This window comes from Mustelus asterias, chromosome 9 (assembly GCF_964213995.1).
Source record: "Mustelus asterias chromosome 9, sMusAst1.hap1.1, whole genome shotgun sequence".
Classification (NCBI taxonomy): domain Eukaryota; kingdom Metazoa; phylum Chordata; class Chondrichthyes; order Carcharhiniformes; family Triakidae; genus Mustelus; species Mustelus asterias.
The window spans coordinates 78,112,503-78,136,060 of record NC_135809.1 but is presented as its reverse complement, the minus strand read 5'-3'; the positions used below and the strand labels follow the sequence as shown (position 1 = coordinate 78,136,060).

General features: G+C 43.8%; 1 protein-coding gene across 3 annotated transcripts in view; it reads left to right on the top strand.

Annotated features, from left to right (window-relative positions):
- Window positions 1-23,558, top strand: part of pamr1a (peptidase domain containing associated with muscle regeneration 1a) — a 122,857-nt gene that overhangs the window by 5,900 nt on the left and 93,399 nt on the right. For all 3 annotated transcript variants that reach the window (XM_078221221.1, XM_078221223.1, XM_078221222.1), the window contains exons 2-3: window positions 10,178-10,354; window positions 14,705-14,830. In XM_078221221.1, coding sequence (XP_078077347.1) covers window positions 10,178-10,354; window positions 14,705-14,830 — 303 coding nt within the window. The remainder of the gene's footprint in view (window positions 1-10,177; window positions 10,355-14,704; window positions 14,831-23,558) is intronic.

Here is a 23,558-nt window from a genome sequence, read left to right as displayed (position 1 = left end):
CCCTCCCACCATAATTTACCTCTGGCCTGTGTCGCTCCACAATCCTGGACCTCCAGAAGGTGTATTTCCCACAACAACCACCACCTCCTTGATGGCACTGCTGAGCAAATGAATGTTGACCTCTGGCTGGCAGCACTTGATGGGTGGGACTTTCCACCCCTAGCGTTCTGCTCTGTAAAAGGTCCACTGACCTCTCAACTACCTGATTGGTTCATAATACAGCAGGCTATCCCAGGAGGAGGCAACACTGGTCTCCAGCTGGTGGTTAAGAATCCCATTGCCTTTAGATGCTGCCTAGACAGGGGCAATTTGATAAATACCCAATCAGCTGCTTCCACTTGTCCCGCATCACTTTTGCAATCTTCTTTCGCGCTCTCTTAATGCTGCCTAGACAGGGGCAATTTGATAGAGATTGTAAACAGCATGAGAGTGCAGTGAGAAATTGAGTGCTCGCTTAGAGTTTGGAGGTCTTGATTCAAAAGTGATGCGGGACAAGTGGAAGCAGCTGATTGGGTCAATATTTACTACTTTTATCATTTATAGTTTGTAAGGTCTTTATTTTGTAGTTTATAATGTGAAAGGGCTATATTCTGTAGTAATGAGGACCAGGGAAGAAGACCCTAGAGTAATTTATATCATTTGATTTTAAGTATCTTCTATTGATTTAATTTAAAGGGCTAAGTTGTGGCAGGAGAGCTCAAAGTTGTGGTGTGCTGCTCTTGCTCTATGTGGGGAGTTAGGAACATTTCAATGTCCAGAGCCATCATGTGTGCAGGAAATGTCTCCAGCTGCTGCTCCTTGAAGCCCAGGTTTTGGAGCTGAACCGGTGCTGGGGACACTGGAGCATCCACAAGGGTAGAGGGTATCATGGGTAGCATATATAAAGAGGTAATCACACTGCAGGCTAAGACTCCAAAGGCAGGAGGGGAATGAATGACCACAAGGCAAAGCAAGATGCACGATAGAAAGCATTATTTCTGGTTGTATCACAGCTTGGTATGGCTCCTGCTCTGCCCAAGACTGCAAGAAACTACAAAAGGTTGTGAATGTAACCCATTCCATCACGCAAACCAGCCTCCCATCGAGTGACTCTGTCTACACTTCTTGCTGCCTTGGCAAAGCAGCCAGCATAATTAAGGACCCCATGCACCCTGGACGTTCTCTCTTCCACCACCTTCCGTTGGGAAAAAGATACAAAAGTTTGAGGCTCAAGAACAGCTTTTTCCCTGCTGCCATCAGACTTTTGAATGGACCTACCTCGCATTAAGTTGGGCTTTCTCCCCTAGCTATGACTGTAACACTACATTCTGCATTCTCTCGTTACCTTCTCTATGAACGGTATATTTTGTCTATATAGTGGGCAAGAAACAATACTTTTCACTATATACTAATACATGTGACAGTAATAGATCAAATCACAATCAAAATCCACAAACATCCACTCCCTCCACCATCAATGCTCAGTAGCAGCTGTGTGTACTATCTACAAGATGCACTGCAGCAATTCACCAAAGATCCTTAGACAGCACCTTCCAAATTCACGACCATTTCCATCTAGAAGGATAAGAGCAGCAGATTATGCATTCATGGGAGATATGCGTCACTGACTGGCCAACATTTATTGCCCATCCCTAGTTGCCCTTAAGAAGGTGGTGGTGAGCTACATGGGAACACCACTACCTGGAGGTTGCCCTCCAAGCCATTCAAGAACAGCTTCTTCCCAGCTGCCAACAGACTTTTGAATGGACCTACCTCACATTAAGTTGATTTTTCTCTATACCCTAGCTATGACTGTAACACTACATTGTGCACTCTCTCCTTTCCTTCTCGATGTATGGTATGCTTTGTCTATGCAGCGCGCAAGTAACAATGCTTTTCACTGTATATCAATACATGTGACAATAACAAGTCAAATCAAATCAAAATCAAAGACTGTGCAGGAATTTTCTTTGGCCACTTCCCTGTAAACCAGAATCAAGGATATCTCGGAATGCCCCCAGGACTTCTGGAGGGGGAGAGTAGACAGCCAGTGGTTGTGGTACACATTTGTCCAAATGACATAGGTAATAGAACAAAGAACAGTACAGCACAGGAAACAGGCCCTTCGGCCCTCCAAGCCTGTGTCGCTCCTTGGTCCAACCAGACCAATCGTTTGTATCCCTCCATTCCCAGGCTGCTCATGTGACTATCCAGGTAAGTCTTAAACGATGTCAGCGTGCCTGCCTCCACCACCCTACTTGGCAGCGCATTCCAGGCCCCCACCACCCTCTGTGTAAAAAACATCCCTCTAATATCTGAGTTATACTTCGCCCCTCTCACCTTGAGCCCGTGACCCCTCGTGAACGTCACTTCTGATCTGGGAAAAAGCTTCCCACCGTTCACCCTATCTATCCCCTTCATAATCTTGTATACCTCTATTAGATCTCCCCTCATTCTCCGTCTTTCCAGGGAGAACAACCCCAGTTTACCCAATCTCTCCTCATAGCTAAGACCCTCCATACCAGGCAACATCCTGGTAAACCTTCTCTGCACTCTCTCTAACGCCTCCACGTCCTTCTGATAGTGCGGCGACCAGAACTGGACGTAGTACTCCAAATGTGGCCTAACCAGCGTTCTATACAGCTGCATCATCAGACTCCAGCTTTTATACTCTATACCCCGTCCTATAAAGGCAAGCATACCATATGCCTTCTTCACCACCTTCTCCACCTGTGTTGCCACCTTCAAGGATTTGTGGACTTGCACACCTAGGTCCCTCTGTGTTTCTATACTCCTGATGACTCTGCCATTTATTGTATAACTCCTCCCTACATTATTTCTTCCAAAATGCATCACTTCGCATTTATCCGGATTAAACTCCATCTGCCACCTCTCCGCCCAATTTTCCAGCCTATCTATATCCTGCTGTATTGCCCGACAATGCTCTTCGCTATCCGCAAGTCCAGCCATCTTCGTGTCATCCGCAAACTTGCTGATTACACCAGTTACACCTTCTTCCAAATCATTTATATATATCGCAAATAACAGAGGTCTCAGTACAGAGCCCTGCGGAACACCACTGGTCACAGACCTCCAGCCGGAAAAAGACCCTTCGACCACTACCCTCTGTCTCCTATGGCCAAGCCAGTTCTCCACCCATCTAGCCACTTCTCCTTGTATCCCATGAGCCTTAACCTTCTTAACCAACCTACCATGTGGGACTTTGTCAAATGCCTTACTGAAATCCATATGGACGACATCCACGGCCCTTCCTTCATCAACCGTTTTTGTCACATAAAAGGGAAATTGAAAATTAGTACCACAAAGGTAGTGATCTCAGGATTACTACTAATGCCACGTGCTAGTCAGAGCAGAAATAGCAGAATATATAAGATGAGTTATGTGGCTGAAGAGATGGTGTGAGAGGGAAGGGTTTCAAATTCCAGGGATGTGGGGACTGGCTCTGGGGGAGGTGTGACCAGTACAAAGTGGGTGGGATACACCTGAGCAGGACCAGGACAGATGTCCTAGTGGGGAGTATTTGCTAGAGTGATTGGGGAAAGTTTGAACTAAAATGGCAAGGGGATGGGAATCTTTGCAAGGGGTCACAGGAGGGAGGGGGAAGCAAAGATAAAAACAAAGACAGAAAGGGAAATAACTCCAGTGATAAGTAGAGAAACCAGGAGCCAGAATCAAACAGGACCACTGTAAAAAGTAATGGGGATGGGACAAGGAATCATAAAAAGATAAAAAGACAAGTCTTAAGGCTTTGTGCTTTAATGCATAGAGCATTTGCAATAAAGTGGATGAATTAATCGTGCAAATAGATGTAAACAGGTAAGATATAGTCGGGATTATGGTGACATGGCAGTCAGGTGACCAGAGATGGGAACTGAACATCCAGGGGTATTTGGTATTTAGGAACAACAGACAAAAAGGAAAGGCGATAGGGTTTCATTTCTGGTTAAAGAGGAAATTAATGCAATAGCGAGGAAGGATATTGGCTCCAAAGATGTGGAATCTGTGTGAGTAGAGCTGTGAGACATCAAGGGGCAAAAATCGTTAATGGATATAGACACCAAACTGTAATGATGACATTGGGAATGGCATTAAATAGGAAATTAGAGATGCACATGATAATGGAACATCTGTAATTATGGGTGACTTTAATCTATATATAGAATCGGTGAATCAAATTGGTAACAATACCATAGAGGAGGAACTCCTGGACTGTGTATTGGATGGTTTTCTGACCAATATGTGGAGGAACCAACTAGAGAACAGGCCATCCTAGACTGGGTATTGTGTAATGAAAAAGGAATAATTGGCAATCAAGTTGTGTGAGGGCTCTTGGAGATGAGTAACCATAATATGATAGAATTCTTCACCAAGTTGGAGAAGTTGATTTTGAGACTAGGGTCCGAAATCTAAATAAAGGAAACGATGATGATACGAGGTGCAAGTTGGCTATGATTGATTGGGGAACATTACTTAAAGGAATAATGGTGAATAGGCAGTGGCAAACATTCAAAGATTGTGGCAGAGTGGTTAGCATTGATGCTTCAGAGCGCCAGGGACCTCGGTTCAATTTTGGCCTTGGGTGACTATCTGTGTGGAGTTTGCACATTCTCCCCTCATCTGCATGGATTTCCTCCAGGTGCTCCGGTTTCATCCCACAGTCCAAAGATGTGTGTGTTAGGTTGATTGACCATGCTACATTACCCCTTAGTGTAAGGGGGATTAGCAATGTAAGTACACGGGGATAGAGCCTGTGTGGAATTGTCAGTGCAGACTAAATGGGCTAAATGGCCTCCTTCTGCAGTGTAGGGATTGTATGTATGTACAAGTGAATGGGTTAACTGTAACAATTGTTCATTCCTGTCTGGTGCAAAAACAAAATGGGAAAGGTGGCCAAACCATGGCATAGAAGGGAAATTAGAGATAGTCTTAGATCCAAGGGAGAGGCATACAAATTGGCCAGAAAAAACAGCAGATCTGAGGATTGGGAGTAGTTTGGAAATCAGCAACGGTGGGCAAAGAGATTGATTCAGAAGGGAAAAATAGAGTACAAAAGTAAACTTGCAGGGAACAAAAATACTGACTGTAAAAGCTTTTATAGATATGTGTAGAGAAAAAGATGTGTAGAGAAGACAAATATAGGTTCCTTCCAGTCAGAAACAGGGGAATTTGTAATGGGGAATCGAAAAAATGGCCGATGAGCTAAATACCACCTTTGATTCACAAATAATGTACCAGATATGTTGGGGAATTTGTGAAAGAAATCAGTATTAGTAGGGGAATGGTGTTAGGCAAATTGATGGAATTGAAAGCTGATAAATCTCCAGGGCCTGATAATCTACCTCCCAGAGTACTTAAGGAAATGACCCATAAATAGTGGATGCATTGGTGATCATCTTCCAAGCAATGGAATGGGTCTTCAACAGCGCTATCATGCAACATTTGCTTAGCAAAAACTTTCTCACTGATACTCAGTTTGGGTTCCACCAGGGTCACTAAATCCTGATCTCATTATAGCCTTGACCCAAATATGGAGAAAACAGCTGAATTCCATAGGTGAGGCAGCATTTGACTGACTGGAATCCAGGAGCCCTAGCAAAACTAGAGTCAATGGGAATCGGGTAAAACTCTCCGCAGGTTGGAGCCATACCTGGCACAAAGGAAAATGGTTGTGGTGTTTGGAGAACAATCATCACAGTTCCAGGATATCAGTTCCTCAGGGATAGTACCCTAGGTCCAAGCATCTTAACTGCTTTATCAACGACCTCCCTTTCATCACAAGGTCAAAAGTGGGGATGTTTGCTGATGACTGCACAATGTTCAGCACCATTTGCTATTCCTCAGATGCTGAAGCATTCTGTGCCAAAATGCAGCAAGACCTGGACAATATCCAGGCTTGGGCTGACAAGTAGCAAGTAACTTTTGCACCACACAAGGGCCAGGCAATGACCATCTTCAACAAGAGAGAATCTAACCATCACCCCTTTACATTCAATGACATTAACATTGCTGCATCCTGGGGCTTACCCATGACCAGGGGTCACCTGCCACTGGACTAACCATATAAATACTGTGGCTACAAGAACAAGTCAGACTCTAGGAATCGTGTGGTAAGTAATTCACTTGCTGATTTCTGAGAGTCTGTCCATCTTCTACAAGGCACAAGTCAGGAGTGTGCCGGAATACTTTCCCCTTGCCTGGATGAGTGCAGCTCCAACAACACTCAGGAAACTTGACACCATCCAGGGCAAGTCAGCCTATTTGATTGGCATTCCTTCCACAAACATTCACTCCCTCCACCATCAATGAACAGTGATAGCTGTGTGTACCATCTACAAGATGCACTGCAGGATCTCATCAAACCTCCTCGAGCAGCACCTTCCAAACTCACAACTGCTACCATCTAGAAAGACAGCAGGTACCTGGGAACATCACAACCTGGAAGTTCCCCTTCAAATCACTCATCATCCTGTCTTGGAAATAAATTGTTGTCCCTTCACTGCCGCTGGGTCAAAATCCAGGAGCTCCTTGTTAGTGGGATTACTGCCTTTGGAATCTTGCTGTGGTCAAATTGGCTGCTAAGTTACAACTATGCTTCAAAAGTACTTCATTGGCTGTGAGGCACTTTCAGGTCTCTCAAATTTCTGAAAGATGTTATAACCACTTAATATAATTCGGGCACCAGGGGAGGGGAACAGGCTGAAAGCAAATCTGCTGGTTTTTCATCCTGTTCTTTTGCGTGTCTCCTTTTGTTTCACAAGTAGTTCTGGAGCCTGAATTTAGTTGGATTGTCAGGAATTCCTGCTAGAAGCACCGTGATAGGATTTGTAGGTAAATGTAGGTGCCATTATGAGCCTGAAGTGGACTCTGCCAGGAAGGAATAAGGGTTTTACTAGTATTCGATCTAATATTTTACCTGCTGCAGTGGCAGCCAAAGTAAACATATTTACCTGCTCAACATATTTGGCGAGACTGGTTCAATAATGACCCAAGCAGGTGATACTTGCATTTTCCAATGGAGTAGATGAAATTAGCATTTGGAAGCGCTACCCTAGTTCATTTATGTTAATGCAATGGTGCTACGTTGCAAAATTGTTGCCCATTTCATACTTGTGTGAAGTTTCCTTCCCAGCATATGCCTGTCTTTCTACTTGGAGGTTAGTGTTGTAATATGTTTTTAAGGGATATCAGCATGACATCACTGGAAGGGAAATGCATCATGTGATTCAGTCTTAGTTCCACTTTTGCTCAGAGCAGATTGCATAACACAGTTCTGATGTCTTAAAGCTTTATACGTATGTATAACTGTTCTCATGTGCCTAGCCTTAGTAGATGAACCCACAGCATGTTTACACAATCTATATGTGATTGGTTGTTTGTGTCTTGTACAGTAAAAAAAGAACACGGTATGATAGCATCATATTAACATGAAAGGATTTGATTTGGAAATTTCACCTGTGCCAACATTTTCTTGGGCAATGTTCTTTGCCCAAAATGCAGTAAAACCCATGTGTACATTTTTCATCATCTGGAGGAACTGTCATCAATACAACTGTTGAGTTGGTGCAAATGCTATGTGAGGAAACTTGAGCTCACCCAAAACTCTGTGCTCTTACCCTAGCTTGAGACTAGTCTCATTGACCTGTTAGCTTCATAATTGCAGACCTGATTGGCTCCCAGTCCAAATGTGCACATTTTCAAATTTTCATTCTTATATTAAAATCCCTCCATGACCTTGCTGCTATCTAGCTCTGTAGCCTTCTCTAGCCCTATAATCAATATTCCCTTCAGGCTGCTTAGCTGCAACAAACTGAAGGTCCTGATGCAGGCTGAGCACAAATCAGCCCCTATAAATTAGTCAGTTTTTGGTAAGGTTACACACTTACTGGGGTGTAGTTACAGTGGGAATTGGGTGTGGTTACAATGAGTTTTGGGTGTGGTTACAGTGAAAATTATGTGTGGTTACAGTGAGATTTGGATGCACTTAAAATCAGCATTGGGTGTGGTTACAGTGTGTATGGGGTGTGGTTACAGTGTGTATGGGGTGTGGTTACAGTGGGCATTGGGGGCAGCCGCCGTGGGCATTGGGAGCAGTTGTAGTGGTTAAATTAATTATTTTTTGATGCTGTAGTGAGTATTGCTTATTGTTAAAGTATGTATTTGGTGAAGTGGCTACAGTGCATATAGCCTAAGGTTAAAGTGAGTATTGGATTAAAGTATAGTTAAAATATTGGTTGAAGTTACAATAAGTATTGGGTCAGGGTTACAGTAAGCTTTGGCTTTGATCACCATGAATATTGGATGGGGTGACAGTGAGTCTTGAAAATAGTGTACGGCATCTATTCTGAGGGTGTATGCTGAGTAATTCATTAGGTTACTGTCAGTTAATTGTGAATTCATACTGACTTGTATCACAGATGCTCGTTGCTGCATATATGCTTCTCCCTAAGCCACAGTTATGGGAAACTCATTTGACATTTTTCATCTGTGTTGGAACTGTCTGCTGGAATAGTATCAAAGTGGAAGATGGAGGATTTTCTAGTCTTTGCCACAGAGGATTTCCAGAGTCCATAGCTTTTGGAATAATTGGTATGTAACCCTTTGACAACATAAATCATCCAGGATTTTGTATAAACTGCAAATTATGGAAATTCTCAGCAGGTCTGGCAGAATCTGTGGAGAGAGAAGCAGAGTTAATGTTTCAGTTCAAGGATCCTTCTTCCAAACGGTTGATTGGGTTCTGACCGAACTTCAATTTAGTTTGTAACAAATTTTGTCTTCACATCAAGCAAAACTTTGCATGCGTTATCTGGGAGTGATCGGAAAGCATCTGCACTTCAGCTAAGTTGCAGCAATTGCAATGTGGGGGTGTGAGGGAGTTGGGTGAGGTTGGTGGTTTAGGTCATGGGTATGAATGGGGCAAGTCTTTATAGGCTTGTTCACAACTGAGCCAACGTTGTAAACTATCTTTCATCTTAAATGGATGCAACGGCAGCATTCGAAGGCCTGCTGTGCCCACTCCAAGATTTCTGGCATGTTTATCTTCTGGTATTATTATCACAGGGAAGCAAAAGATACAATAATTTATTAGTAATTCACTGAATTTGTAATCCAAAAACTGATCTAACAATCCAGAGAATGTTACTTCAAATCCAACAATGGAAACTTGTGAATTTAAATTCAGTATAAAAAGTCTTTAAACATAAAGTGGGTACCAGAATAAATGATCATAAGTTTGTCAGATTATGGTGAAAACCTCACTGATTTGCTTAGGTCCTTTAGTGAAGAAAATCCACTTTGTTACCTGTGTCAGGCCATTATGTGACTAAGTCCAGACGAATGTGGTTAACTAAGTACTCATCAGAGCAGTGCACGGCTATCCTGGTTCATGAAGGTAGAAAGTAGAGGAGCAGATTCTTTAATCATTTCAATTACAAGTTCTCAAAAGCTTGCCTTTCTATCACAGAATCCATTGAATGTAATGCACTTTCCTGAGGTTGTGATCATGAAAGGCACTTTATAAATTCAAGCCTCTCTTTCTTCCTTTTCACTGGTTATCAAGCATTAGTGTGGGCCACCAGATGAGATGCGCAGGACGCTGATGGGCTATCGGCACACATAAAAAGATTTTACTCTTACTTGATCAGTTGAAGCTTAATTCGGATTCACTTTGTTGTTCACTCTTAAGATGTAGATTGCCAGTAACAATGACTACTTGAGCTAAAGCATGTTCTTGTCACTCCAGGAACAGGAATAATGTAATGTAGCTCCTGGAGTTGCTTCTGCCATTCAGTTAGATCATGACTAATCAGTAACTCAACTTACCATATTTACCCAATATCTCTTGGTAATCCTGTGCAATGAAAATCTATATAAGTTTTGAAAATTTTAATTGACCCAACATCTACAGTCTTTTGGGGGAGATAGTTCCAAATTCCATCCCCTTTTGTGTGAAAAGGTGCTCCAAAATTTCACTTTTGGACGGTTTAGCTTCAATTTTAAGTTTCCACTCCCTTGTGGATTTCCCACCAGTGAAATGATTTCTCTCCATCCACCTCGTATTCAGTAGCCTAACATCTGTAATAGTCTCACTTGTGTATCGTTTAATTAACAGTATAAATGACCACCAAATTTAACAAAAATATTAACAATTGCTGTCCTTTTTGCTCCATTTTCTCAGGATATACTCTAATCAATGAGGACTGTCCAGGGGCCGAATGGAATATCATGTGTCGGGACTGTTGTGAAACTGATCAGATTGAGTGTGTTTGTCCTGGGAAGGAGGAGGTTGTGGGATATTCTGTCCCATGCTGCCGAAATGAAGAAGATGAATGCGACTCTTGTCTGATACACCCAGGTATGGTTCAGCTCCCTAATGTGGAGATGCCGGCGTTGGACTGGGGTAAACACAGTAAGAGTTTTAACAACACCAGGTTAAAGTCCAACAGGTTTATTTGGTAGCAAATACCATTAGCTTTCGGAGTGCTGCTCCTTCGTCAGAGATTTCCACTCCATCTGACGAAGGAGCAGCACTCCGAAAGCGAATGGTATTTGCTACCAAATAAACCTGTTGGACTTTAACCTGGTGTTGTTAAAACTCTTACTGTGTCAGCTCCTAATGCAGTGACAGTGAATGATACACCCAGGTATGGTTCAGCTCCCTAATGCAGTGACAGTGTCTGATACACCCAGGTATGGTTCAGCTCCCTAATGCAGTGACAGTGAATGCACATGGACTGCAGTCAAAGAAAACCTTTTGTTCTGCAATTTAGATTGATACCAGTGGCCTCAGTGGCCCAAGGTAGAGGGAGAAAAAAGACTGGCCATGTTCCTTTTTGTTTTGCCTCTATTGGTTCCTGCTGTAAAGTCCACAGGGAAGATAATTGAGCGACAGGATTGGGCTTAGTCTGTGGTGTTCTTCATTGTCAAATAGTCCATGATACTCACTCTCTAGACCAGTTGGCTGAGGTCATGGAGAGTGCAAGAACAGCCAAAGTCACAGAACTATGAAGAAATGACAACACATAAGCAGACTATTCAGCTCAACACTGTGCTGAAGCTTTTCTCCACATGAGAAGTAGTCCTAACCCCATATCTATTCCATATTCCCTTACCCTCATTTCCTTCAACCATTTATTTGACCTATTCTAAAATGTTTACCTTGTATCTGCTTCAAATACAGCCATAGAATCATAGAATTGATACAATCCAGGAGGAAGTAATTTGGCCTGTTTTATCTGTGATGTCTCTGCAAGACAACTCAAATGGTCCCATTCCCCAGCCCTTCTCCCAAGCCCTGCACACATTTTCTCTTCAAGCATTTAACCAACTCCCTTTTGAAAGCTTCAGTTGAATCTACCTTCATCACATTCTCAGGCAGTGCAGATCAGATCCTAACCCCTTGTTGTGTAAAAATGTATTTCCACATTTCGCCATTGATATTTTTAAAGTCAATCTTATATCTGTTTAAAAGCAAATTACTGCGGATTCTGGAATTTGAAACTAAAGGAGAAAATGCTGGAAAATCTCAGTCGGTCTGGCAGCATCTGTAAGGAGAGAAAAGAGCTAACGTTTCGAGTCCAGATGACCTTGTCAAAGCTTCTATCTGTTTTCTCTGATTCTTGAAACCTCCACCAATGGGAACAGTTTCTCCCTATTTACTGTCCATTCTCCACATGATTTTGAACACCTTATCAAATTGCCTTTCACCTTCTCCAAGGAGAACAGCCCCGGTTTCTCCAATCTATCCATGTAATTATTCCTCATCCCTGGAACCATTATTATAAATCTTTTCTGCACCCTTTCTCAAGCATTCATGCCCTTCTAAAACTGTAGTGCCCAGAATTGAACACAGTGCTCTAGTTGAGACTGAACCGTGATCTTTAAAGTTCACTATAACTTCCTTACCTTTGTACTTTTTGTTTCTATGTATAAAGCCCTGGATCTGTATGCCGCTTTAACTACTATGAAATTGTTCTGCCACCCTCAATGATTTATGTACATTTGCCCCTAGGTCACTCTGTTCCTGCACCCCCTTTAGGATTGCAACCTTTTTTTTGCTTCTCTTCATTCTTCCTGCCAAATTTCACTGCATTAAATTTCATCTGCAACGTATCCACCCACACCAGCTTGTCTATGTCCTCTTGAAGTATATCACTATCCTCTTTACCATTCACAATGTGCCCAAGTTTTGTATCATTTGTAAATTTTGTAATTGTATTCCACACATCCAACTCTAGGTCATTAATATGAATCACGAAAAGCAGCAGTCTTTTTTCCTGTGGGATTCCACTGTATACGTTTCTCCAATTGGGAAAAAACAACTGTTTCTCTCCACTGTTTCCTGTCACGCATCCATCTTCATATTCATGTTGCCAATGCTCCATTTATTCCATGGGTTTTGACTTTGCTAGCAAGCTTATTATGTGGAACTTCATCAAAACCATTTGGAAGTCCATGTACACCGCACCAACCACATTACGCTCATCAACCTTCTCAGCTGTTCTTATTCCCCTTTTCACTTGTTCTCAAAACTTTCTATATTTGGCCCTGTTCTCACTTGTATTATTAACTTGACTATCATATGCATCCCTTTTTGGCTTCATTTCGATCTCAATCTCTTTTGTTATATAGAAAGCAATGGCTTTGGTTCCCCTATCTTTCCCCTTTGTGGGGACATATCTTGATTATACCTAATCCACCTTCTTATTAAAGGCAATCCATTTTTTTGCCAGCTAAATTTTGTTTCCAGTTTACCTGTGTCAAATCTGTCCTCAATTAGCTCTCCCACAATTAAATATTTTTACCCAAGATTACACCTTGATCTTTTCCATCACTAACCTAAACCGTGTGTTCATCACTGTTCTCTAAATGTTACCCCACTGACATTTGATTTTCTTGATCTACCCCTGCAGAACAGATCCAAGGAACATACTGATCAGCAAAATTTTTCTTAACATACATTTTTCTCTGCTTATTACACTATTACTGTCCCAGTTTATAATAGGATAATTGAAGTACCATATTCTCACTATAGTTTTCCTGCAAATTTATTCCCTTAAATCTTTCCAATTATCTAGTGGCCTACGTAATAAACTCAGTAGTGTAATGGTAACTTTATGGTTTCTTAACCAAATAGATTTTGACATTATTCCCACTGGACATCTCCCATCTCCAGCACTATAATATTATCCTTTATCAATACTAACACGGGCGGCACGGTAGCACAGTGGTTAGCACTGCTGCTTCACAGCTCCAGGGTCCCGGGTTTGATTCCCGGCTCGGGTCACTGTCTGTGTGGAGTTTGCACATTCTCCTCGTGTCTGCGTGGGTTTCCTCCGGGTGCTCCGGTTTCCTCCCACAGTCCAAAGATGTGCGGGTTAGGTTGATTGGCCAGGTTAAAAAAAATGCTCCTTAGAGTCCTGGGATGCGTAGGTTAGAGGGATTGGCGGGTAAAATATGTGGGGGTAGGGCCTGGGTGGGATTGTGGTCGGTGCAAACTCGATGGGCCGAATGGCCTCCTTCTGCCCTGTAGGGTTTCTATGATTTTCTTCTATGATAACACCTCTCCTCCTTTTCTTCCCAATCTTTCCTGAACACCTCATATCCAGGAATATTTAGTACTGTAAATTTTTTGAACCAGAAATAAAAACAGAAAATGCATGAAAACTCAACAGGTCTGGCAGCAGTTGTGAAGAGAAAAACAGAGTTAAAGTTTTGAGTCAAATATGACTTTTTTCGGATCTGGTTTTGAACCAGATCTCCGTTACTGCCACAGATCATATCCTCGTGTGGCTATCCACGCCTGCATCTCGTGAATCTTATTTTCCATGCTCTGTGCATTTACATACATGCACTGTAAACCTAATTTGCACTTTATTACACTCCCTCTTGGTCTGATCTCAACTAATACCTTACTATTTCTTAACTTGTGCTATCAGTCTCCCTCATTCTTTCTGTACCTTATTTCTCCTTTCTCCCTGTTCCCATTCTGCTCCAAAAGCTTCTAAGAGTACCAGCATAATGCCCCATGAGAGCATTATGTGAATGTGCAACCTGTTTGCCCTGCCTAGGTTCTACCTCCCCTAAACTACTTCCAAATCTTAGGAATCCAAAGCCCTCCCCCCTGCCCCATCTCTGCAGTCACACATTCACTTGTTCTATCCAACTATCTCTCTGCTCACCTGCATATGGCCCCAGGATTAATCTGGAGTTTTGAAGTCCTGCTTGCTAGTCTCCTTTCTAGTTCCCTAAAATCTGCCTGCAGGACTTCATTCCCTTTTTTATCTATGTTTTCTCTGTAGAAAAAAAAATCTCCTGCTTTCTGTCCTAAAACTCTGACGTTTACTCATAGCCAAATATTTTTTTCTAGACCCTTCAATCATTCTCAGTCCCAAGCATTCATCATTTCAAATACTGTTATCAAATCACCCAGTAGTCTCTACTTTTCGAACTACACAAATCCTGAATTTTCAAGCCTTTTTGTTTATATTTCCTGATATTAGCTGGTATCTGAACTGTCTTCCCACTGTTGCCTCAACATCATTTCTATATTGTGGAACCCAAAATAACATACAGGAGTCCAACTACTATCTTATTAAGATATTATTTAGATCTCCCTACTGAATCTGAATACAAAGATCTTCAGCTGAGGTGAGAGTTGATGGAGAATACTTGCAGATTTTGAATATTTCATATTTTGTTGCAGGGTGCATCATCTTTGACAACTGTAAGGGATGTAACAACGGTTCATGGGGAACCCTGGATGATTTCTACATCAAAGGGCTTTACTGCTCTGAGTGCCATTCTGGCTGGTCGGGGGGAGACTGTATGAGTAAGTAATGTTGAGGCACTTGTCTTTTTGCAAATCCTTTAGCAATCAGATCCCTCAATGGTAACCTCTCTAAAAGAAGAGGACTGTGCCCAGAATTGACTGAAAAAGAAAGCTTTTGTTTATGTCGCACTTTACCACAGCTCTCTGGCACTACTCAATATGATTTGCATGAGTTACCTTGAAGTGCTGTCACTGTTAGAGACGAGCAAAACAGACAATTTGAAGAGAACAAAGCTGTACATATGATAACAGGGTGAAATAATAGTAAAAAAGATTGGAAACACGCAACAAGTCAGGAAGTATCTGTGGAGAAACAGAGTTCTTTAGTTGAATTTAGTGGTTGTGGCAATGGACCCGTCCATTGGCTGGAGAGCTGGTGGCAAACCCACTCCAAAAATTTCTGGGATCCCGTCAGGATTAAATCACAATTAGGCGGACCACCGGCTACCTTTGGTGTTCGCAGCTCTGATGTGGAGATGCTGGCGTTGGACTGGGGTAAGCACAGTAAGAAGTCTCACAACGCCAGGTTAAAGTCCAACAGGTTTATTTGGTAGCATAAGCTTTCGGAATGTCGCTCCTTCTTCAGGTGAGTGAGGAGTTGTGTTCACAAACAGGGCATTTATAGACACAAATTCAATTTACAAAATAATGGTTGGAATGCGAGTCTTTACAGGTAATCAAGTCTTAAAGGTACAGACAATGTGAGTGGAGAGAGGGTTAAGCACAGGTTAAAGAGGTGTGTATTGTCTCCAGCCAGGACAGTTAGTGAGATTTTGCAAGCCCAGGCAAGTCGTGGGGGTTACAGATAATGTGACATGAACCCAAAATCCCAGTTGAGGCTGTCCTCATGTGTGCAGAACTTGGCTATCAGTTTCTGCTCAGCGATTCTGCATTGTCGTGTGTCATGAAGGCCACCTTGGAGAACGCTTACCCGAAGATCAGAGGCTGAATGCCCGTGACTGCTGAAGTGCTTCCCGACAGAAAAAGAACACTCCTGCCTGGTGATTGTCGAACGGTTTTCATTCATCCGTTGTCGCAGCGTCTGCATGGTCTCTCCAATGGACCATGCCTTGGGACATCCATCCCTGCAGGGAATCAGGTAGACAACGTTGGCCAAGTCGCAAGAGTGAAACGGCCAACATTGTCTACTTGATACGCTGCAGGAAAGGATGTCCCGAGGCATGGTACATTGGGGAGACCATGCAGATGCTACAACAATGGATGAATGAACACCGCTCGACAATCACCAGGCAGGAGGATTCTCTTCCTGTCGAGGAACACTTCAGCAGTCACGGGCATTTAGCCTCTGATCTTCGGGTAAGAGTTCTCTAAGGTGGCCTTCATGACACACGACAATGCCGAGTCGCTGAGCAGAGACTGATAGCCAGGTTCCGCACACATGAGGACAGCCTCAACCGGGATCTTGGGTTCATGTCACACTATCTGTAATCCCCACGACTTGCCTGGGCTTGCAAAATCTCACTAATTGTCCTGGCTGGAGACAATACACACCTCTTTAACCTGTGCTTAACCCTCTCTCCACTCACATTGTACCTTTAAGATTTGATTGCCTGTAAGGACTTGCATTCCAACCATTGTCTTGTAAATTGAGTTTGTGTCTATATATGCCCTGTTTGTGAACACGTCTTCCACTCACCTGAAGAAGGAGCAACACTCCAAAAGCTTGTGCTACCAAATAAACCTGTTAGACTTTAACCTGGTGTTGTGAGACTTCTTACTGTTCTCGGCTCTACCAGGGGAAATTTTCTGCAGGAATCTCTGGTGGGGGGCTGGATATCCCGCCTTCAACTGTTGCTGTCCAATCGGACGCAGGCAGTTTTGCAGTACTGACCGTGTCACTGGGAATGATGATCTCTGCCAAACCGTAGTGGGGCTTGCTTGAAGGATTATTGCTGGAGCTCCCTGACATCTGACGAAGGAGCATTGCTCCGAAAGCTTATGGTATTTGCTACCAAATAAACCTGTTGGACTTTAACCTGGTGTTGTGAGACTTCTTACTGTCCAGTCCAACGCCGGCATCTCCACATCATAATGAGTGAGACAGGATCACAGGGCCAGTTTGGGAGATTTTAAGCAAGCTAGTTCAAAGGCAGAAAAGGGCAATGGGGAGGAAATGGTATGATTCAATGATAAAAAGGATGATGGTGTAAGGCAAAAGGGGTGATAATGTGACAAGTAGAGAAACAAAAGTGAGGTCTAGTAATGGGATGAATTGCCTGTTAAACTGTATTTTATGTTACTGTTCATTGAGAGGAATGTGTTAGTCAGTACTCTCTGCTATCCTTTAAATCATGCTACGGGACCTCTAACGTCCATCTAAAACAATGGAGCAGGAGGCAGGTTCTCTGTTTAATATTTGAAGCATAGCATTTTCAGAAACAGCTCCCACTCAATACTGAACTGATGTGCCAGTCTATGTCATATGTTCAACCCCTGTAGAGAAGAAGTTGCACCATAACTTTTTTCAAACAGAGGCAAGAATGTTGACAATTGATGTTATAATAAAGGCCTTTAAACTGTTGATCCAAGTGTATTTAATGGGAATGTGTGATTTCATTGATAGTTGATACTATAATGACGTACAATGGGATACGTTTTCATCCTTACTGCCAGGGCAATAATCTGGAGAGCAATCAACTACCCTGAATAGAACTTGCTTGATTTTCATTCCATTGGTTTCAATACCAGATTCTATAACGATTAGACAATTCACTTCCTTTAATTAACGCACAGCAATGAACATAAAGATCTGCACATTGACTGCAGTGGCCTGTTTAATGGAGATGCACAGATCTCTATGATTCCGGGGCGGTGCGGTAGCATAGTGGTTAGTAATGCTGCCTCACAGCACCAGGAATCCGGGTTCGATTCCTGGCTTGGGTCACTGTCTGTGCGGAGTCTGCACATTCTCCCCGTGTCTGCATGGGTTCCCTTCTGGGTGCTCTGGTTTCCTCCCAGGTGCTCTGGTTTCCTCCCACAGTCCAAAGATGTGTGGGTTAGAGTGATTGGCTATGCTAAATTGACCCTTAGTGTCAGGGGGACTAGCTAGGGTAAATGTATGGGGATAGGTCCTGCATGGGCTTGTGGTCGGTGCAGACACGATGGGCCGAATGGCCTCCTTCTGCAATGTAGGATTCTATGATTCTATGATTCCTGTGAATTTAGGGGACCCAGTGTGCAATCCTGGGGTATAAATATCAAGTCCCTAGGGTTTCAGTTAATACGCCCAAGAGCTTTGTGCGACTCCTAGGTTTTTATACTATGTAATCCTTGAGGTATCAATATTCAATTCAAGGGTGAGGACTCAGTCAAAACTCCTGTGGGACACAGTATCTGATACCTGGGGTCTCAGTGTATGATTGTAATGTCCCAACTATGTTAGGGCTTGTAGATTTTAAATGAAAATAAATTATATGGTTTGCAGACGTAGTTTCAAAATAACATACAACAGGTTTATTGAAACAGATGTTGCCTGTACAGAATATAAACTGAAAGTAGAGCAGCTGCCTGTGCAACACCCGAATGACATCGCCATTAAACCATGAGATCGGCTTTTAAAGTAATCGTCCAACCAATTAAATACATTTGAGCTTATTTGTCCCCAATAAAGTTGTCACTGTTCAAAGTTTTAAATTTTATATATTAGTATCACAAGTAGGCTTACATTAAAACTGCAATGAAATTATTGTGAAAATCCCCAGGTCACCACATCCGGCACCTGTTCGGGTACATTGAAGGGAAATTTAGCATGGCCAATGCACCTAACCAGCACGTCTTTTGGCACCTTTGTTCATTTGTCCCTGCTTACTGTCAGTGAATTTATTTGTCCTTGTAATTGTGCTGCCATTTATTTGTTTCAAGCAATCATATTCAAGTTAATTCAGCCCATATTCAAGTGGTCCTTTAGAAGCAGAGACACTAGAAATTATCATGGGGAATGAGGAAATGATGTGGAGATGCCGGCGTTGGACTGGGGTAAACACAGTAAGAAGTTTAACAACACCAGGTTAAAGTCCAACAGGTTTATTTGGTAGCAAAAGCCACACAAGCTTTCGAAGCTCTAAGAAGGGGCTTAGAGCTTCGAAAGCTTGTGTGGCTTTTGCTACCAAATAAACCTGTTGGACTTTAACCTGGTGTTGTTAAACTTCTTACTGAATGAGGAAATGGCAGAGGAAAATGGGGCAGAGGCATTGAGCAATTACTTGGTGTCTGTCTTCACAGCAGGAGACATATTAGAATTAGAAGTTAATATGGGCTAAAAGGAGTGAGGAATTAAGGTAATTAATACCAGCAGAGAAAAAGGCATTGGAGAAACAAAAAGGATTAAAATCTGACACATCTCGGGGCCCTGATGGCCTACACTCCTGGGCTCTAAAGAGATATCTGCAGAGATGGTGGAGGTGAACTCTCCGTGCGTGGGATTGCTGGTGCGGGTGCAAAATCCAGAGCGAATCAGAAAATGCGATTCTCGCTGTTGAAATCGCAATTTCTGATTTTCAAGACCCTTCGACAGTGTACCATGAAATACACCGAGGGAGCCTTGGACCTCATTTTAATATATTAATATATCATTAACTAATGTCACTTCGGAATTTCCCCGCACTGAATATTCAGCGGGTGCCGGTGTGATGTCATGCCCACGGCATTTACAACAGGCCTACCTAAATATATACCTGGCAATCTCGCCTCCGAGAAGGATTTTGGAGGTGTGCGCTAGCCTATCATCACCCTTTGGGGTGTTCAATGCTCAGGAAGCACTGAAGAGGACATGAGAGACACAGATGAGTTGACCTCAGGGACGGGTGTGGGGTTCAGTGTTGCGAATTCGGGGGAAGGAGTCCTGTGCAGGCCTTACCTTCCCCTCATGTTGGGCTGGACGTAGGCCGGAGACTGCACCAAGATATTGGATGGCTGCTGGTCAGGACCTGGCCACACGTTAACCTGAGGGCAGATGATGGAAGAGAAGGAGACCACATCCTTACAGGACCCACATGTCCTATCATGAGCTGCTGGACCCCATGTGTCGCCGAAGGCTCTGCCTCAGCGCGGAGACAGTGCGACACCTGTGTCACGTCCTCGTGGACCTGGCACCTCATTGGGGAAGAGAACACCCACTCCTGATGACAATGAAGGTGTTGGCAGTTCTTAACTTCTCTGTCACAGGTCATTCCAGGGCTTGAGCAGGGACCTGTGTGGCATCTCGCAGTTGTCAGCCCACAGTGGCATCCGGGAAGTACACCGGCAGGCCAATATATCCATTTTGACCCAGACCAGACCCAACAAGGTACCCGGGCTGGAGGCTTCACCGCCATCACTGGGATCCCGTAGGTGCAGTGGGCCATAGACACCATGCACATCGCCCTGGGGGCCCCGTGGAATCAGGGAGTGCCCTTTATCAACAGGAAGACGTTCCACTCCCTGAATGCAGATTGTGTGCGACCACCTTGATTTGATTTATTATTGTCACATGTATTGGTATACAGTTTCTTGCATGTTATACAAACAAAGCATGCAGTACATAGAGTACAAATGGGAGAAGGAAAGGAGAGGATACAGAATGTAGTGTAGTCGTAGCTAGGGCATAGAGAAAGATCAACTTAATGTGAGGTAGGTCCATTCAGAAGTCTGATCGCAGCAGGGAAGAAGCTGTTCTTCAGTCGGTTGATACATGATCTCAAACTCTTGTCTTTTTCCCAACGGAAGAAGGTGGAAGAGAGTATGTGCAGGGTGTGTGGGGTCCTTAATTATACTGGCTGCTTGTCTGAGGCAGTAGGAAGTATAGATGGAGTCAATGGATTGAGAGGCTGATTTGCGTGATGGACTGGGCTACGTTCACAACTCTTTATAGTGTCTTGCGGTCTTGGCTGGAGCAGGAGTCATACCAAGCTGTGATACATCGGAAAGGATGCTTTCTATGCTGCATTTGTAAAAATTGGTGAGAGTCGTAGCGGACGTGCGAATTTCCTTAGCCTCCTGAGAGAGTAGAGGCGTTGGCGGGTTTTCTTAACTATAGCGTCGGTGTGGAGGGACCAGGACAGGTTGGGTGATCTGGACACCTAGAAACTTGAAGCTCTCAACCATTTCCACTTCATCCCCATTGATGTAGGTCGGTACATGTCCTCCACTATACTTCTTGAAGTCGATGACTATCTCCTTCATTTTACTGACATTGGGGGAGAGATTATTGTCATCGCTCCAGTTCACCAGATTCTCTATCTCTTTCCTGTACTCCATCTTGCCATTGTTTGAGATCCGACCCACTACGGTGGTGTCATCAGCAAACTTGAAAATCGCGTTGGAGGCGAATTTGGCCACATAATCATAGGTGTGTAAGTTGTGCAGTAAGGGGCTGAGGACATAGCCTTGCGGGGCACCAGCGTTGAGGATAATCATGGAGGAGGTGTTGTTGCCTATCCTTACTGATTGCGGTCTTTGGGTTAGGAAGTCTGGGATCCAGTCGGAGAGGGAGGAGCCGAGCCCTAGGTCACGAAGTTTGGAGATGTGTTTCGTAGGAATAATGGTGTTGAAGGCTGAGCTGTAGTCAATGAATAAGTGTCTTTGTCATCCTTGCTAATATTCTGTAGATGTGTGCACCTACCCAGGCAATGTGCATGATAGTTACATCCTGGGGCACTCAGACATCCCCGGGGTCTTCGACTGCTGTGGTCACTGCTTCCCAGGCAGTATTGGAGTCCCTGTTACTGGGTTGTCTTCCATCCTGGGGGTACAGGATGGCCTGCCTCTCCTCCATGGCATCCAGCCGATCCAGGTAGTCCTCCCAGACTATCTAGATCCACTAAAATTTGCCTACCGCCTCAACAGGTCCACAGCAGATTCCATCTCCCTGGCCCTGCACTCAACCCTAGAACACCTAGATAACAAGGACACCTATGTTAGACTCCTATTTATTGACTATAGCTCAGCCTTCAACACTATTATTCTCACGAAACCTATCTCCAAACTCCGTGGCCTGGGCCTCGGCACCTCCCTCTGTGACTGGATCCTGAACTTCCTAACTCTCAGACCACAATCAGTAAGGGTAGGCAACAACACCACCTCCACAATCATCCTCAACACTGGTACCCCACAAGGCTGTGTTCTCAGCCTCCTACTATACTCCTTATACATCTATGACTGAGTGGCTAAAATTCTCCTCCAACGCGATTTTCAAGTTTGCTGACGACACCACCGTAGTGGGTCGGATCTCAAACAATGACGAGACAGAGTACAGGAATGAGATAGAGAATCTGATGAACTGGTGCAGCAACAATAATCTCTCCCTCAGTATCAACAAAATGAAGGAGATTGTCATCGACTTCAGGAAGCGTAAAGGAGAACATGCCCCTGTCTTCATCAATGGGGATGAAGTAGAAAGGGTCAAGAGCTTCAAGTTTTTAGGTGTCCAGATCACCAACAACCTGTCCTGGTCCCCCCTATGTCGACTATAGTTAAGAAAGCCCACCAACGCCTCTACTTTCTCAGCAGACTAAGGAAATTTGGCATGTCAGCTACGACTCTCACCAACCTTTACAGATGCACCATAGAAAGCACTCTTTCTGGTTGTATCACAGCTTGGTATGGCTCCTGCTCTGCCCAAGGAACTATAAAAGGTCGTGAATGTAGCCCAATCCATCACGCAAACTAGCCTCCCATCCATTGACTCTATCTACATTTCCTGCTGTCTCGTCAAAACAGCCAGCATAATTAAGGACCCCAATCACCCCGGACATTCTCTCTTCCACCTTCTTCCTTTGGGAAAAAGATACAAACGTTTGAGGTCACATACCAACCGACTGAAGAACAGCTTCTTCCCTGCTGCTGTCAGACTTTTGAATGGACTTACCTTGCATTAAGTTGATTGTTCTCTACACCCTAGCTGTGACTGTAACACTACATTCTGCACTCACCGTTCATAGAGAAGGAACTGAGAGAGTGCAGAAGGTAGTGCTACAGTCATAGCTGGGGTGTAGAGAAAGATCAACTTAATGCAAAGTAAGTCCATTCAAAAGTCTGACAGCAGCAGGGAAGAAGCTGTTCTTGAGTCGGTTGGTACGTGACCTCAGACTTTTGTATCTTTTTCCCGAAGGAAGAAGGTGGAAGAGAGAATGTCCGAGGTGCGTGGGGTCCTTAATTAAGCTGGCTGCTTTGCAGAGGCAGCGGGAAGTGTAAACAGAGTCAATGGATGGAAGGCTGGTTTGCATGATGGATTGGGCTACATTCATGACCTTTTGTAGTTCCTTGTGGTCTTGGGCAGAGCAGGAGCCATACCAAGCTGTGATACAACCAGAAAGAGTGCTTTCTATGGTGCATCTGTAAAAGTTGGTGAGAGTCGTAGCTGACATGCCAAATTTCCTTAGTCTTCTGAGAAAGTAGAGGCGTTGGTGGGCTTTCTTAACTATAGTGTCGGCATGGGGGGACCAGGACAGGTTGTTGGTGATCTGAGCACCTAAAAACTTGAAGTTCTCGACCCTTTCTACTTCATTCCCCGGGAATAGCAAACCTAACCGGGTGCAGAGTCGTGTGCCTGTGAACAATTCTGCGGGTGCTATTCCTGTACTGGCATGGGGTGGGGGGGGGGGGGGGGGGGGTGGGTTGTCCTATAGTTAAATAGCCAACGAGAGAGCTTGGTGTCCATTGATGCTGCTGGCTGTTTTTTTTAACCTAGTTTTTAAAGTTTGGACTGCTTTCTCTTCAGGGCCATTCGACG